The sequence below is a fragment of the Alligator mississippiensis genome, chromosome 5 (genome assembly GCF_030867095.1).
Source record: "Alligator mississippiensis isolate rAllMis1 chromosome 5, rAllMis1, whole genome shotgun sequence".
NCBI lineage: Eukaryota > Metazoa > Chordata > Crocodylia > Alligatoridae > Alligator > Alligator mississippiensis.
In genome coordinates this window covers 52,967,328-52,985,508 of record NC_081828.1, presented here as the reverse complement: position 1 = coordinate 52,985,508, position 18,181 = coordinate 52,967,328, and the positions used below count along the sequence as shown (strand labels likewise).

General features: G+C 46.4%; 1 protein-coding gene across 1 annotated transcript in view; it reads right to left on the bottom strand.

Annotated features, from left to right (window-relative positions):
* CACNA1E (calcium voltage-gated channel subunit alpha1 E) overlaps positions 1 to 18,181 on the bottom strand; it is a 234,373-nt gene that overhangs the window by 12,032 nt on the left and 204,160 nt on the right. The window contains exons 39-46 of the mRNA XM_059728377.1: positions 17,906 to 18,011; positions 10,970 to 11,077; positions 10,012 to 10,112; positions 9,484 to 9,590; positions 8,092 to 8,200; positions 5,850 to 5,978; positions 3,479 to 3,659; positions 1,031 to 1,224 (exon numbers count right to left, since the gene is read on the bottom strand). Of these exons, the coding sequence (XP_059584360.1) occupies positions 1,031 to 1,224; positions 3,479 to 3,659; positions 5,850 to 5,978; positions 8,092 to 8,200; positions 9,484 to 9,590; positions 10,012 to 10,112; positions 10,970 to 11,077; positions 17,906 to 18,011 (1,035 nt within the window). The remainder of the gene's footprint in view (positions 1 to 1,030; positions 1,225 to 3,478; positions 3,660 to 5,849; positions 5,979 to 8,091; positions 8,201 to 9,483; positions 9,591 to 10,011; positions 10,113 to 10,969; positions 11,078 to 17,905; positions 18,012 to 18,181) is intronic.

Sequence of the window (18,181 nt, the reverse complement as noted above, 5' to 3'; positions counted from 1 at the left end):
GGAGAACAAGGCCTCATGAAGTTTGGGCAGAGGGAACAGGGAGGTGGAAACTCTTTCCTAATCAGCTTCTCCCAGGTTCCTTCAGCGATCTTGTAACAGTGGACTTTGGGCCTCATGATCATCCATTTGTGCATTCACAATTCACAAAAATGAAGTGGCAACAATGACACATTCCCTTGAATTGTGTCAGTGCTAATGGAAGAAATACCCTGGCCAAGCACCTTTACGTGTCAGATGTCCGATTTGCTTCTGCCCTGAACCTTATTTAGCTACTTATTCCAATATAAAAAGGGGGTAACATTTTACTCAAGAGAACCGGACACACACTTGACATGATTGCTGATAACTGCACAAGGGGTGAGGCAGTGGAGAAGCAGGTTATGTATCCAGAGTGACAACTGCATTCAGAAAGAAAATACAGTGTTTAATGATGGGGCATTTTGTATGTGGCAAGGGCTTCTTAGAGCAGCAGCCTGGACTGTTTCTCAGCTATAGCTGCCTGTAAGTGTAGTCAGTTTAAAGAAGGGCACTTATGCTTCTGGGCACTGGTCTTTCCTGACTGCAGACCTTGCACCTTGAATTCTGATGATACAACAATGTCCTTGCCCAAAGCAGGTACCATGCCCTAATGTGTAGGGTATCTGAGTGATTCAGGAGCCCTGGGTTCTGTTCAAGGCTCTACCCTAAGCTGCTTTGTGACATGGAGTAAATCATTCACCTTTCTGTGCCTGTGCTTCCCTCCCAACCACTCCCCTGCCTTGTCTATGTAGATTGTACACTTTTGGAGGCAAGGCCTGTCTCTTGGGACATTTAAAGGGCACCTAAGCAATGGAGCTCCAAATGCAGCTAGGGTTTGTCAGCACCACTGTAGTATTCTATATACTCCTCACAACCTAAAGGCCTCTTGGCCCCAGAGATGGAGCAGACAGACTCATTTTCTTGAGTTCAGAGGCCAATGATTTTTTGTTTTCTCCTATTTCACGATCCTTGTCTGCAATGACAGCTTCTGTTCTGTTGGTTTCATCCCTACCTGCCTGTTGGGCGTCTGCGACCTCCCCTCGCTGGGTGATCTGGATTGACGCCGCCGTTCTGGAGACTCGCAGTCTGCCTGGGGACTCCTCTCCTCTGAGTTGCAGCGGGAGATGTCTGGGGACAGCAGGTGCTTGCGTTCTTTGGATCGCCCTCGTTCTCTGCCACCTGAACGATGCGTATCAGACCGGTGGCCTGGGGAGAACAAAGGTGGGCAGTAAGATTTCCCAGAGGCCCACAGTGGGACAGAATGAATCACAGTCACAGGGAAGGGAAGGCCTTGAAGTCACCTAGTCTCACCCCTGCCCAGATGCAGCTTGTGCTGTACCTATACCATACCAGACCAGATGCCTGTTCAGTCTTCTTGAAAACTGACAGTGAATGTTTTGATTCATTCAAAGTGTGAGTCCAAGGTCATAAGCACTCTTGGAGGAGGCTGTCTCCTTAACCCTAATGCCAAGAATGCCCTTGTCCTCCTGCAGAAGGGAAACGGATTGTTTCCATCCCACGAATCTATGTTGCTGCCTCCACACCTCTGACTCCTCAGACTCCCTGCAGCCACTACAAGAGGGGTCCATCTACAATGCTCAGCGTCTTCTTACAAGGCCTTCCTCTGACCATGGTTTGACTCCTCACTGAGGTGCCTTAGCAAGCAACTGCAATCCCTTCATTTGCCTCTCATACTACACTGTCCTGGGCTGTCTTCAGTTTGGAGTTGTTTTGGTCACAGCATGATGACTGCTCTCCTCCACAGAATTAATGACCTCTTTCTGTGGTTGCTGTCTGTAATGTCTTTCTCCTTCCTCACTCTCAGTTCATTCTTCAACCCAGTGGACCATTATATCCTTTTACACCATTGGCAAAGCTATGTGTTTCCCTCTGATAATGATTCTCCTTATTAGACCCTGGTGAATCTCTGGAGACAAAATTATTAGTCTCTGGTGACAAAATCTTCCATGTCAAGATATCACTTTAATGGAATCCTGTAAGACTCAGTTCTCAGCCTGCTCCTGCCTTATGCCTTCTTGGGCTTCTCAGCTATGTATGTATATTTACCTCCAGGATCACTTTTCCACTCAATATACTTGGCTGCATGAAACTTTCTGCATGTGTAGTGAGCCTCCCCCATCCACCAAGTACTTATTACTGGTTTTAACTAGGCAAGCTTTATGACAGTGTCTCAGCTTCTATTAAATCAGCATCTGGGAGAGAGATGCTTTGCCTGGGCAGCCTGAAACACAACTCTACCTCCTTTCTTGGCACAGACCTCCAATTTGCCTCTGCTGTCTGTAATCTTGGCATCTGAACTTTCCTTCTCCTCCCACATCTCCTCTGCCTGTAAAAGTGCCTACCACCACCTCCACAACCATGCTGATGCAAGCCACTGCCTCGCTTTCAGCTTGGCTACGGCTTTCATCCATGCCTTAACTCAGAAACTCCCTCTCCTCTGGCTCTGCCAAGTCCCAGCTCTCCAGACCACAGGATATTCAGAATGTTGCAGCTTGTCATAAAGGGGTGAACCCTTTATGTGACTCGCATCCTTGTTCCAGTCCACCAATTCCCTGGGCATGTTGGAATCCAGTTTGCTCAGGTTTATTGAGTCCTCTATTGACTTGCAGCCTGGTCCACAGACCTTGTTTCCCTTTCTTTCCAACTCCCTCTTAGGACTTTATCTATGTAGCAGCTCCAGGACTTGTACTTAGTGGTTAAGCAACTCCAGTGCATGCTGCTGCCAGTCAAGAAGGCAGGGACCAGAGCAACAAGAGGTCAGGAACAGCCCTATAACCAGAAGAGTTTGCCAGAAGGGCCTTGGGCTGAGGCTGTGGTTGGGAGTTAACCATAGAAATGTGAAATCAAGATGCTTAGAGATTCCCTCAGTTGAAGGAGCACTACACCAGGCCACAGCTGGAGGGGTCTCCAAGCCAAGACTGGAACACTGGAGACCAGTTGGCCCTCTGCAATTGATCTGACACCTCATTTTGGAAACCCTTGGACTGTGGGATCTCCTTTTGAAGAACACTGTTTCTTCCCCAATCTGCCCACTGCTCATTCTGCTTCCCTCTCCCCAACTCCTAGTCTCCTGGTATAGGAGAACCTTCTCATTTCCAGCTTCTGTATCACTCTGGCTCACAAACTTTTCAACAAGTCACCCTGTAGGCAATGTAGCTTTGCCTGCAAGAGCTTCAGTGAGGATGCAGCTGTGGTCACCAAAGATGGGTTCGGCCTGCAGCACTTTCCCCTGATGTAGGGGTGGTTGCAGAAAAAAACCCTTCTGTCAGCAGAGCTGTATCTATACTGGGGACCCAGCTGACTTTGCAGTATCACTGTAGTTATAGTGTCCTCAACCCCTGTAGTATACACACTGCCTGACATTAGAAAGGAGTGAATTCCTCCCTTGGACAAGACTTTGGAACTGGTGGAGAGGAATCTGGGAAGGAACCGTGCTAACCTGAGTCTGCATTCAGGCGGCGAGCGGTCAGCTGTAGCGAGGAGTGGTAACTGCGCCGGCGGGACTTGTAAGTGTTCTCACTACTTCGCTCCATGGAGAACTCATCCAGCCAGGAGCTGTTGGTACGTTTGTCCCGGATGGTGGAGAATGATCGTCTCATAGAGCTCGTGTCTGTAACCACCTGCAAATGCATCCCAGGGGAATACAAGGGCAAGATGAGTAATGGAGTCCAGCAGTGGTGCCAGGGGGGTGATGGGCCACTGCAGTGTCAAGGTGTCAGAGCAATGCCTAAGGGAGACTAACCAGAGCCCCTGCTGCTCAGACCCTCTGCAGGATGGAGCATGAGGCATTTAACAGGGGAGAATTCACTTAAACAACAGGGCTAAACTTTCAACTGGCACAGACTGATGTGGGAGAAGGGACAGCAGAAAAAAATCTATGAGGGAAAAAGTGATACTATCGGGTTATTCACCCTGGGAAACTCCACCTTTTTAATTTTAATAACTTGTCACATTTCCACATACTGTTCCCCAGCATGACTTACTTCAGCCCACCATCATTTCTTGATCCCTCCTCCAATTCCTCCCATTCTCTCCACTTATTTCCTTACCCATCTCCCTTGCCTTCTAATGTTATTCACTCTCTATATTCTCCTCCTTTTACATATTCTTTCTTTCACCCACTCTTCCACTCCCTTATCCCTTTATCCCTTCTTTCCTCTCCATTCTCTTTTCTCAGGAATCCATCATGGTTTCCATGCTTCTCTTCCTTTCACCATTCTTCCCCCTCTTTCTACTCCTTGTGCTCTTGTCCCCTTACCTTTCTCTTTCCCCTGTTGTCTTCCCTTGTTCTTTTTATCCGTAACAAGTCAATGCACTTTTTCCCTTTTTTAAAATGATTTTCCCTTCCTTATCCTTGGATATGCTCTCTTCTTCTCCTTTGGTCTCCCATTTCCAGTCTCCTCTGCTTGTGCCTTCTTTCTGACTTACTTTCCTGCTTCCATGTCTTGTTCCTCTGCCATTTTTTTCTTTAAAGCAAAGCTATTACTATTTTTCACCTTGCCATCCACCAGCCATGTTCAACCAGTCCTCAGGGAGCCAGTGCTTCCCCTTTGGGCATGATGGTTGAGTAGCTGCTATGCCTACTTGAACTGACTTGGCTCATTTGGGGATGGTTGGACAGGTAGGGGCAGTGGGAGACAAAACAGCCAAAAGCCTTCAAACATCCAATGCTCCCAGGTGTCAAATGACCAAATATATCTGCAAAGTCAGCAGGAAAAAGTTCTCCTCTCCATGTATGCCAAAGTGCTGCTGTAGATAAGCAATGCAGATTTAACACAAAAACAGAACTAGGAACAGTGGACCAATTCCCTTTGGCATGGGAAGGTCTGGCTTACACTGTAACTGCCACTGAAGATACGTGGGCCCATGGTTATGAAAATAAACCCTGGAAAAGCTTTCATGTCTTGGTCAAAACTGAATACGAGATGGACAGACAGAAAAACCAGGCAGACAAACAAGGAAATGGAGCATGGCTGGGGCTGATCAGGACAGACTGCCTAGTGCCAGACAGGTATGCATATGTTTTGGGACAATGGAAGAGGAAGGAAAACAGAAGGAAAGTAATCACCAGAGAAAGTATTTTCTGGGCAGGCAGGGTTTCTCCAAAGGTGCTGTGTGTGAGCAGGATACCAGCGAAGCTGCCCTATTGCTGGATCAGCTGGTGGTAGGGGGAAGATTGTCTAGTAACTTGGGTGATGCCTTTGGGTTTGGAAGATCTGAAGGCAATTCCCACTCCATCAGAGATTTCCGTGTCACCCTGGGTGAGTCACTTAGGTTCATAGTCACTTAGATCCTATCCCACCTCTGAGGCATCTAAGCCCCTGCATCAGCTCACTCAAAAACATGCATTTCACTTCAGGTAAGTGCAGTTATTCTGCTTGGGGAGGCACAGGGCTCTCCCATTCTCATACATTTAAGGAGGCAAATTATAAAACAGACACATTAACAGTCTCTTAGGGACTTTTGCAGGGTGCAGTATGATTGCATGTAGACACTTAAATGCATAAAAGTTGCCTATATGCCACTTAGATGCCTAGCAGGTGGAATTAGACTTTAGTCTCTCTGTCTCAGTTCCACATGATAGCGAGATGATCATACCATAGTAGTAGGGGTCAAATACATAGCTTTGGTAAAGCTGTTTCCCATGCAAGCTGCTGGAAAGATACTAGTGATACCTGGCATGCTTTTATGAGGGCCTGACACAGCAGCAGGAAATATTTCACATGGAAAAAGTACAGAACCCCTTTTTGTATCATACAGCTAAAGTCAGGCATTTCTACAAGTCCAGTTATGGTTTTGCTTGGTTTTACCTGGGGATCCACTGTCAGGCGTGGCATGGAGGAGGCCCTCCCAGATACAGCGCGTTCCTGAGTGTCCACGGGGAGATAGTTGCCACGGTTAGAGGGCTGCACTCTTTTAAACTCTCTAACCTCTGGCTCCTGGAAATAAACACACAGCCAAGCTCATGGGATTTGGTTCAATCACTTTGGTGCTCCTCTCCTTCCAGTGTTGGTGCTGTTGGTATTGGGAATGGCTTTGCAAGAAGGGCAGCTACATCTTCCACATTTCAGAAACTAGGGGTGGGATTTTAAGCTGGCCAAAGAGTAAGTCTAAGATCAACTGGGTTTAGCATTAATAACAGTTTACTTGGTAAGTAGATTCTGTTTCAGACTCTATTCCAGGGGAGCACAGACATCCAGACCATGTGTCCTGCTTGTCTGACACCAAATCAACCTTTTTTTATTTAAACACCAGTATGCAGACATAATACCTCAACTGGATGTTTGTAACCCCCTGGAATTTCTGTGCTTCTGCTTCTTCCATATTTAAGCTGGATGGGTCTTTTGTAATTAAACTGTCTAAATGTTTAAAAGGTTTTTTTTCAGCCACATCCAAGTTAAACAAGAAGGGCTAAGTGTCATATTGGTATGTTTGGTTCATTTCTCTCTTTGAAAATCTCTTTTGTTTTGGTCAAAGAGAAAAACGGTCCATGATTTTGCATTGTAAGGGTGTGACATCAGAGAAATGTGCATTTTCCCCAGGAAGTGACATCAAAAGGGAGGAATTCATCATCATAACCCTTCCTTCGCTGCCAGCAGTCTTCATGACAGACTGACTATGCAGTTGTCATTTTGGGCTGACAGGTTGAATTATATGGAGAGGTGCAGTGTGTTCAATGCAGAATTACAAAAAGAGTGCTACAAACTCTGAGAAGCGCACAGATCGGACTGGAAATGTACAGTGATACAACACTGCAGTCCAACAAGTGTAAGAGTGGTGCACAGATGCACACATGCATACATATACACACACACAGACACTCGTGCTGCTGACCACGATGTGGGCATGTGTGTAGGCCAGAGGTGTATGCTCACATTTGTGTGACACAACTCAACAATTCAGTTTTGATCAGGGACACCAGCACTGACAACAAGATGAACATGAATCCAAAGCATCAAATACCATAATTCAGCCCACGGTGACCCACTGAAATGAGTATTTACTAAAAGAAATCAACCTGTGAAAAAAGGATATTTTACTGCATTATAGCAAGCCATTGTACTGCAGTATCACAATGTCTTAAGGCCTCCATCAAGCTGTGAAACCTGCTGAGTGAGGAAGAACACCCGGTTGCTCAGAGGTTCCTTAGGGAAATGTCTCTGAATAGCACCTGCTGCTCAGCTAATTCAGCTGCTGTGATGAGGTGGTAGGCTAGATTCTCAGCTGGTGTAACTCAGCATAGTTTGAATGGAGCCCTGTTGATTTACTGCAGTTGGGAATCTGGGCCATGACATTGGTACCTGGTGGACGTGCATTATGAGTCTCTATGCTTGGGCCTGGGCATGATCTGAAACACTGGAAATCCACTGGATGCACTCAGGTTACTCATGCAAGCTCTGTACAGATCTAAAGGTACATTTGTTTCCACTCCCTCTCTCCATCCTCTTGTCAAGCAACTGCCAGACCTCAGCCACCATGCAGGAAAGAAATATGACCCTCACTGTGCTGCATGTGTACAGAGCCATCTAAAGCCTGGTAAAGGAGCTGTAAGGAGCAACCTAACACCAAACATGCTTCCATATTCCTTTTGCATTGGACCGTGCCACTCCAGGCACTGTCCTGGTGTAACCTATTTCAGGGTCTCACTCAAAACCTGCTGATGTCAATGTGAGTCTTTCCACTGAGTCCAGGTCCTCAGGGAATTCATTCTAATTTGTTACAAATGTGGTCCAGAAACAGTTTAGAGATCACTATTCTCCAATTTACCAAAAGAAGGCAGGGTCAGGACATCTTAGCTTTATGTCTAGGATAAACGATTCATGTTTCACTGCCAGCCAGAAGGATGCTTCTAGAGAATATTTCCCATAATCTGTTGTAGAGGAGGGGTCAATTAGCAGAAGGGTTCTTACAGAGTTTACAAAACGTAGGAGGGATTTCAAGACAGTGTGTGCAGGGTAGGTAAGTAGCATTGGGAGTCAGTTTTGAATACTGAGCAAGGGAGTGGTGCTGGTCTCACAAAGGAAACATGGACAAGGCAGTGCATCAGTTTACCAGTGATTGGTGCTCCTGGTACTGCCCATGTGTTGGATCCATACAAGCCAGCTGAAATATCTCTTGAGGAGAGAGTGGACTCAGGGAGGGAAACCCACTCCGGCTGCTCCTGTAAAGAGAGTCCAACATCAGTGAGAGAAAGCAAACCTTTGTGCTACAATGTCTGACAATGGTCTTTGTCTTCAACCTCCTGAAGAGTGGTCTTGTGTCACACAGTGCTGTATTCCTCATAGCAAGCTGCGAGTTTGTGTGGAATGCAAACCAGCCAATCCTGATCACTGCCCTGACAGCTCACATTTTGCTGAGAAGGGACATCAGTTTTGCCATGTGCAATGTGGGAGCCCAGTGACAATTTCAAAACTGGATTCCACATGGCTTTTCTGCTGCTCGTCTGACAATCAGAGCAGCTTTGCTCTTCAAAGACAGGATGTTTGGTTTCACCGTGGAGCAGCAGAGTTATTTTGTGGCTAATGACTGTGACTTACAATGGCAACTTCCACAGGGCTGCCTGTCATTGTTATTGCCACTTTAATCATGGTGATGGTATTCCTACTGGGACAGGTGTGTTCTTGATGGGGGCATTGTCTCCATGGAAGATTGTATTGTCACTCGTAAGTTTAGTGCTGGAGAAAGCTGATGCATTGACAGCCTTAATCCATATTTACTCTCAGAACAACAAAAAGAGCAAGGAGAGATGCAGGACTAACTTCCCCATTCCATGCTGCAATGTATCTCAACCCCAGCACAGAGGAACCATCCCAAGAGATTAACGAATTGTGAATGGTCTGGCTCCAATCTGGCGATGCACAGGGGGAAGTGGGGAAGGAGATGTGGCCCAGCCAGATCTGGCTGCACAGGGCTTGAGAGTTTGGAAGCAGAGGGGGGGTGGCAGTATTAATTGCCACTAAATGTCCTGACCCAGGGGGAGCTCTGTGGGCTCTGTGCACCAGATTGGACCTATGGGCTGGGGGTTGAGCACCCCTAAGCTAAACCACAATCAGAGAGTAAGGAGTTTTAGTCATTATGAGCCTGGACTGCTTTTAAACTGGGGATCTTGAACTAAGATACTCATTCTCTCTTCTAGTCTGATAAGCAATCTAGCACCACTAATTTTTGCAGTAATAGCATGTTGGACAATGTTTGCACTGTTGAATATATAAGATGATGCTGTCCATGTTCTTAATTACACAAACTTTTTTTGGTGACCCTAATAAAAGAATAGGTCCAAGGCTCCAAAATCAAGAAGTTGCTGGTCACCGTGAAGATTTCGTCTTCTTCTGGGCACCACTTACCATCTCTGTTTTCATGTCTAATGCACTTTCAGGGAAAGCAAGAAAGGCTGTAGTAATAGAAATCCCGGAGCAAATCTCTTGCTCTCATGGCTATACTTACAGGCCTGACAGGGTGTCTTGCTGGAGGTAAGGCAGAGCTTTGGCATTAGAAATTATCTCTTGAGGCAGAGATGAGGGCTCCATGCGCTGGAACATAGGGGCATTTTTCTGTATTAAGAAAGAAACAGTCTGATCCTGTTGAAGATGAGGAATCTTTCTAGTGTATAAATACCCCCCGTGCACAGAAGGATAATGGTATGGTAACACTTCCCATTTATGAATTGGTCCCTCTAACTACTCACTTTTTCTGTGCAGCATGACTTTTAGATTGCTGTGATTATAGCTGCATTACATCACCCACCTTTTAATTTAGCTCTCATTCCCTTAACTCCCACATCCCTTAAGTCTTCAGACTCTTTGCTTTCTTGGTACAGTGCCAGCCACTTCTAAGCTGAGGATCTGTATGGTCAACATCTAGCTCGGTGGTCCTATCCACACAGAAAATTCCCCCTCTGGAGAAGCTGTGAGCTCACCACCTTCAGCTGTAGCATGTGGACACCAGCCACCTCATGCTGTGGTTGAACCTCACCTGTTCCTCCAGTTGCTGCCTCTGCTTCTTTGCTTTGCTCTGCTTGTAATAGTCCATGATCATCATGGCTGCATATATTTTGCCAACAGTCAGGTCCGAAGCTGCAAGCATAAAGGTGGGTATTTTGTGATAACCGAAGCAGGAGTTGGGAAGGTCTGAGGATACTAACCCATGCAACTGCAGGAGAGGTATCACATCCTCTTGATTCTCAAAGACAATCCCTGTTCACTGCTCCAGAGGAGAGTGGATTAAAATAAAATAAAATAAAAAGTCCCTAGGGTGATTTAGGATTGGGTGGAGATGGACATTTTAGTAGCGTAGGAATCATTCACTAGAGCTAGGCATACCCATCACATGGTCATTGTTCCCAAATCAAAGGAAACGAAGAATTCTCTGCCCCCTGCCTCCAGCATCTCTAAGGTTGCCAACTCTATTTAAATCTATTCCAGGAGTTTTCATCAGATGATGTAATGACATTAATTGTGGTGTGTAGACTATACGTCAGGGAGGCAAATGCATGTTACTATTACATTTTAAAAACCCTCTGGACTACTGTATAAATCAGATTCAACATTTAATATTTATTGTAATGAATTGAATGCTCTATCATTTATCCCCCAGGTTACTCTCAGCAATCTCCTGGAGATTTATATCTAATTCCTGGTGACTCCAAGGCAATCATGGAGGGTTGGCAACCCTGAGTATCTCCAAATGGGTCAGAGACTGTACCCAGATTAAATGGATTTGGCATGGGGAGATCACTGCAGATAATGCATTTTTCAAATGGGTCCAGTATAGTTAGGTGGAGCAAGGAGGGATTTTCTTTGTATCAGAGTAAATCCCCTCTCTGCTTCTCCTTAAGCAATGTGCCAGGATTGGCACATCTTTGTTCACCTTCCAGGAAATGCCTGCTCCCAGCACTGTGGGAACTTGGCAACACCAGTGCACAAGGACTCACTTTTTGGCATGGGCACTAGTAAGTCCAGCATCTTCTGGGATAGGTGAGGCCAGATGGTCAGGATCTCCTTCTGCAGCTCTGAATCCAACTGCTGCCAGTCTGCACCACCTGGAAAACAGGGACAGTATAGGCCCATGCAAACCACAGGCAGGAATGGTTTCAGGAAGGCAGTCTACTACCTCTTGGCTATGTTTATCTACATTTTCCACCATAACAAATCACATTAACCACCTTGGACCTGATGGTGCTAGCTCCTGGCACTGGACTGAGCCAAACACACTCCTTTAAGACTGAGGAGAAAATGGATTTGCTCTGAAGACTGAGGTGGCACTATCAAGCCATGATTGGGGAAGTGTCTCCAACCAACAAGTGGAAATATCCAAAGGCTTAATACACAGGAGATTACAGGAGCCTTTCAGGTAGGCCAAATAGGAATGTGGGATGGCAAGGGACTTCTCCGGTCATCAAATCCAGACTCCTGCCATTACAGGTAGCATCTCATACAACCCCTTTCATGATCACATTGATCTCTAAATATTCCCTTCTCCCACACAAAACTGCCATAAACTCTCTGTCCTTGGCCCCTAATTACAGATTGAAATCTCACTCCATCCCTCCCATCATGCACACACCTGCTGTTGCTCCACTTTCTCTTTTCCTGTAAATAAATTGAGAGCAGGTGAAAGATAATGAAATGGATCAGCCATCTTGAAGGGCTGGGGCAACTGAGGCAAAGCCAGTCTGAGCTCCCTCGCATTGCCTCACCACGCTGTTCAGCCCTCACCAAGAGCAGTCACTTCTGGTAGGGGAGGTCAATTTAGTCTGAAGACCCATTTGGAACCTGGCCTTTCAGACTGCTGGTAAGGGCACCAGTTCAAGCCAGATTTATTGGCAACTTGCATACCCTTCCAATGGGAATATGGCTGAGGAGACAACCCCATTCCAGATTCACAAAGGCCACTGAACAACAATGGAAAGGGGGTAGCTTTAGGTCACTTATGCCAGTTCTCTGAGCGATCCAGTACCAAAGTCTTATGCACTGGGCTTTCTAATGGCCCTTTCTTCTGAGCCATGGAAGGGCAGCATAGTGTAATGGAATTGTTTTCACATAATTTTAACTGTTTTTTTAAATATTTCCAGGGATTTCACTTGTGCCTCGCCTCAAGTTGCTGAGGGTGGGACGTGGCTTCTGCAAATTGCCATAAATACAACAGACCAGGAAACAATTACCCTGCCCCATAAACACTTTGGATTTGTCAAATATTTCCTTGTTCTGCATCAGGATGACACTGGCAAATAAGGACATATTCATTCACTTAAGGGTTTGAACTTCATCCTCCCACATCTGAAGTAAGGACACTGAACATCAGATTAGCGGCCAGTCAGGGCTGGCTCTCTCTAAGCCTCTCCTGTCAGAGCAGTTCCACCCCGTATAACTAATTAAACAATCATTGCACAGAAAGAGTGACTGTATTGAGCAGAGGTTACAGCAGTCACTGAGATGTGGGAAACTTGGATACAAGCCCCTAATCAAATGAACAGCTCATGATGTCTATAAAATGGAACAGCTTCAAGAGGAGAGACTGATGAACCTACCTAAGAAGTGCCATAGCTTGGTAACTGCTAAGGCACTTACTTTCAACACTGACTCAAGCCACATGGTCTGATCCATACAGAGCAGGGACTCAAACCACGGTCTTTCTTATCCCCCGGCAAATTCCCCACCCCCTCGGTATTGGCCTCTTTCCTCTCTCTAGCTCCATCTCTGGTTTTGGCCAATAATGCTATCCTGGCCCTACAAATCCTTTCCCAGTGACAGTTTAATTGAAACTGGCATGTGCCCATAAAAAGAGTTGTTCTAATGAATCTGTACTTTCTGACAAAGACACCTGTTTCATCGTAACCAGGAACATTTCTCCTTCAGTGAACACTGCTTCTTGTCCATTGGCTAGAAGGAGGGGTCCTCCCTCTCTCATGATTTGGTTTCTGTGATTAATTTTTGCTGGTGGGATGGGAGCTCTCTCCACCTCTCCCCTGGCAGTTCGCAGTAAAGAGCTACGCTCTGTTTCTGCTTTCTGAGTACGGCTGCTTCAAACATGAAGTCCACCAACATTGTGGTGTACCTGGGATTACAAAAATGGGGTGGGATAGTTCACATTACTGGAGTACAGTCTTGGATGGGTACAGCTGGTTCAGGAAAGATCAGTAGGGGAAAAAAATGAGGAGGCGTTGCCAAATATATAGACAATATACACATGTTCCGAGGTGAAGAACTAAGTGGAAGGTAGGCCTGTTGACAACCTCTGGATAAGGGTCAGAAAGGAGAGCAACAGAAGGGATGTCATAGTGGACATCTGCTACAGGCTACCAAATCAGGAGAAGTAGGCGGACAAGGCCTTAAAACAGTTGACGAAAGCTTCCAAATCATAGGCCCATAGGACCATCATAGGACTAGGAGGGAAACCCAGTAGTGCACAAACAGTCCACCAATTCTTGGAGTGTGTTGGGAATAAATTTTTGATACAGATGGTAGATAGGCCAATTATGGGGGAAGCTCTTCTTGACTTGCTGTTCACAAATGGTGAAGAATTGGCTGAGCATGTGAAGGTGGAAGGTAACTTGGATGACAGTGACCATGAAAAAGTTCAAGCTTCTAAAGGGAAAAAGAAAGGAGAACAGCCGAATAAAGAAAAGCAGACTGTAACAAATTCAGGGAACTGGTGAGAAGGTACTACAGAAAAGTATAAAAGTATTGCACAGGCATGTAGGGAGAAAATGAGAAAGGCCAAGGAATGATTTGAGATGCAACTGGCAAGGGACATAAAGGTCAATAAAAATGGATTCTACACATATGTAAAATGTAAGAGGAAGGCTAAAGAAACCATAGCTCCCTTACAGGATGCGGAAGACAATCTAGCTATGGATGATGCAGAGAAGGACGAAGCATTTCATGCCTTTTCTTCACTTCAGCCTTCACAAATAGAGGCAGCTACCAGATGACTAGTGTAGTTGGCAGCAAAGATAGGGAAGGAGACAAAAAGGCCTGAGTAATAGCAGAACAGGTTAAGGATTACTTAGAGAAGCTAAATGCTTTCAAGTCAGCAGGCCTGGATGGGATGCACTCTAGGGTACTGAAGGAATTGACTGAGGTAATTTCAAAACCATTAGCTCTCCTCTTTGAGAACTTGTGGAGCTCAGGTAAAATCCCAGATATTGGAAAAGGGAAAATATACTGCCCATTTTTAAGAAAGGGATGAAGGAAAATATGGGGAATTATAGACAAGTCAGTCTGACCATGAAATCTGGAAAGATCACGGAGCAGGTCCTCAAGGAATCTATTGTGAAGCATCAAGAGTAGATGATCAGAAAGAGCCAGCATGGATTCACCAAGAGCAAGTCATGCCTCGCCAACCTGATTTCCTTCTTTGATAAAGTGACAGGCTCTGTGACTAGGGGAAGAGCAGTGGGTGACTTCAGCAAGGCTTTGGATACAGTTTCCTATGACATTCCCAGTAACAAGCTAAGGAAATACAGACTATATAAAAGTACTATATTATGGATACATAATTGGTTGGAACATTGTGCTCAATGAGTAATCAATGAGCTGTCTAGGAGATATCAATTGGGATTTCCAAGAGATCCAACTCGTGTCCAGAATTGTTCAACAGTTTCAGTAATGATTTGGATGATAACATTTAGTGCATGCTTAGCAAATCTACAGGTGACGCCAAGTTGGGTGGAGTTGCAGACACTCTGGGGGGCAAGGCTAGGATCCAGAATTACCTGAATAAACTGGGAAAAAATTGTCTGTAACCATTCAGATGAGAATTACAAGGATAAGTGCTTTTCTTACCTCAGTCTTCACAGGCAAGGTCAGCTCCCAGACTACTGCACCTGGCAGCACAGTTTGGGGAGGAGGTGAGCAGCCAACAGTGGCAAAAGAACAGTTTAGGGACTATTTATGAAAGCTGGACATGTACAAGTCCATGGGGTTAGACACAATGCACCCGAGGGTACTGACGGAGTTAGTTGATGTGATTGCAGAACTGCTGGTCATTATCTGTGAAAACTTGTGGTGATCAGGAGAGGTCCTGGATGACTGGAAAAGGGCAAATATAGTGCCCATCTTTAAGAAAGGGAAGGAGGAAGACCCAGAGAACTGCAGATTTGTCAGCCTCATCTCAGTCCCTGGAAAAACAATGAAGGGTCTTCAAGGAAGCGTCTTCAAGGAATTAATTTCTTAGCACTTGGAGAAGAAGGTGGTGATTAGGAACAGTCAGCATGGATTCACCAAGGACGAGTCATACCTGATCAACCTGATTGCCTTCTATGATGAGATGACTGGCTCTGTGGAAGTGGGGAGAGCAGTGGACGTGATATACCTTGACTTCAGCAAGTCTTGTAATACAATCTCCCACAACATTCTCACAAGCAAGCTAAGGAAGTACAGGTTGGATGAATAGACTGTAAGATGGATAGAAAACTGGCTGGATCATTGGGCTCAAAGGGTAGTAATCAGTAGCTCAATGACTAGTTGGCAGCCGTATCAAGTGGCATGCCCCAGGGGTTGGTCGTCGGGCTAATTTTATTCAATACCTTCATCAGCAATCTGGAAGATAGGATTAGAAAGTTTGCAGATGACACCAGGCTGGGTAGGACTAAGAGCTGCAATCTGCTCCCTGCATGTCCCTGTGACAGGCCCTGGTCCCATGCCATCACCACCTTGCAATCCCAGCCCTAGCATCAGCCACCAGTTCCACTCCCAGATGCTGTTTTCCACCTGCCTGCAGCCCCATCCCATCTGCCTGGCCAAGTGCACCCTGCCTGTGGGGGTCCTGGGCTGGTCTCCATGGAGACCCCACCTGCCCGCCTGCTTTATCTGGTGCCCCTGGCAGTGGGTGCAGGACGGACAGGCAGGGGTGCTTGAGCAGCAGGGCCAGGGTCCAATGGTGAAGGGGCCTGTGCCTACTCCCAGGTGGTGGTGGCAGGGGCTGCGGGGATGCTGAGCCCCCAACCTCCTGCCTGGCCCCACAGACTACAGCCTGAGTGCTGCATGTGGGGATAGGGTGGGCCATACCAACCAGCACCTTTTTGCACCTGTATTTTGTTCACCCCTGAACTACCTGAAGGATAGTTACAAAGAGGATGGTGCTAAACTATTCTCAGTGGTGGAACATGACCACACACAGAGCAATAGTCTCACATTGCAGCAAAGGAAATTTAAGTTAGATATTAGGAAAAAGTTACTAACTAGGAGGATAGTAAAGTACTGGAACAGGCTAGCCAGAGAAGTTGTGGACTCTCCATCCTTAGAGGTTTTTAAGACATGGCTAGACAAAGCCTTGGCTGGGAAGATCTAGTTAGGGATGGTCCTGCTTTGACTAGATCAGTAGTTCTCAACCTTTTTTGTACCAGGACCCATTTGCAAACATTGATGGCCAGTCCTGACCCAGGAAATAATTTAAGTTGAAACAGTCCCCTGGCCCTGCTGGTGCCTCTCACTCCCAACCCGCTGCCCCTTGCCCAGGCCCCCAGCCCCCCACATAAACACCCCCCCCGCCCCCCTCCCCCCACATACCCACACACTAACAGCCCCCAACAAACCTATACCAATGCCTCCCACCCCCCCCACAATACACAAGAGTAAGACTTCATTTAAGCTATTGTGCAGTCACCTCTGTGTACACTGCACAAACACATGTAAATCAGGGCAAAAACATTGTTTGAAATCAAATTAATGAATGTTGTAAATGTTCAGTTTTTAGAATATAATTTGGTATTTTTCTGGTTCCAAGATGGCAAAACCCCTTGCTGAAAGGAGTATTTCTGGAGGTAAGGGGAGGGACTTCTGGTGGTAAAGGTCGAGGGTTAGAGGGTGGGACTTCTGGCCACAAGATGGCGACCAGGGGGCAGAGCTCCTGTCAAGGGGCGGGGCTACCTATGCAGCCCTTGACAGCTTGCCAAAACTCTTGTTGGGTTGTATTAACAGGAGTGCAAATCAAGGGAAATGATTGTTCCATTCTATTCAGAACTGGTGAGGCCTCATCTGGAGAACTGTGTCCAGTTTTGGGCTCCACATTTCAAGGATGTGCACAAATTGGAAAGAGTTCAGCGCTGAGTGACAAAAATGATTAGGGGCCTGGGAAGGAAGACTTATGAGGAAAGCCTAAAAAAACTAGGTTTATTTAGTCTGAAGCAGAGAAGACTGAAGGGGGATTTAATCAAATTCTTCCAATATCTGAAGGGCAATTATAGAGAGGCTGGAGATGGCCTTTTCTCAATGGCTGTAACGAAGAGGACTAGGAGCAATGGCTTCAAGCTGCAACAGAGGAAATGTAGGTTGGAAATTAGGAAGAACTTCCTGACTGTGAGGGTGGTCAAACATTGAAACAGGGCACCTAGAGAAACTGTGGAATCTCCATCCTTGGAAAGTTTCAAGAGCAGGTTGGACAGATACTTGACTGGGATGGTTTAGTTAGGGACAAACCAGACTTGAGCAGGGGGCTAGACTAGATGACCTTGTGAGGTCCCTTCCAGCCCTACTTTTCTGTGGTCCTATGAAAGAAGGCAGGGTCTGGACTTAGCGTGAGACAGCTCCTTCCCGAGCTGCAGGTAGTTTCAAATGGTCACAGAGCAAAAGGTCACAGAGCAAGGTACAGACTAGGACTGTCTCTCTCACCCCCACTCTGAAGTACATTTCTCTGGCTGGCAGTTTGTTCCATCCACACCTCTGGCTCTGAGCAGCAATCCTATTCCCTGCCCCTCACGTCCCCAGGATCAAAGCACATGCTGCTCAGTTGCTTGGAAGAGCTAGGTCAAACAGAGGCGGCCACCTCTGACTTCTGCATCCTATAACAGGCGGTGAGGGGTAGGGGTCCCAGCATGCAGGATTGACTCCTACATCATACTGCTCAGCCCCTCAACCTACACTGATACCTTTGGCAATTTTTATGTCCAGCGCTGTTCGAATCAATGCCATCAAGGTGGAGGTGAAATGGACAGTCATGTCCTCAGCCACGGGCATGTTCATCAGCACCAGCCTCTGTGTAAGAGAGAGAAAAGACAGCGGGCGGAAAACAATATCGAAAAACACATCAACCAGGCAGGAGGGGAAAAACAAAACCAAGAAAAGCAACGGAGAGTGTAAAACAGCACAGCCAAAAAAGAAGGGCAAGGATCACCCTCCTCCCTCCCAGCCCACCTCCCTCCCAT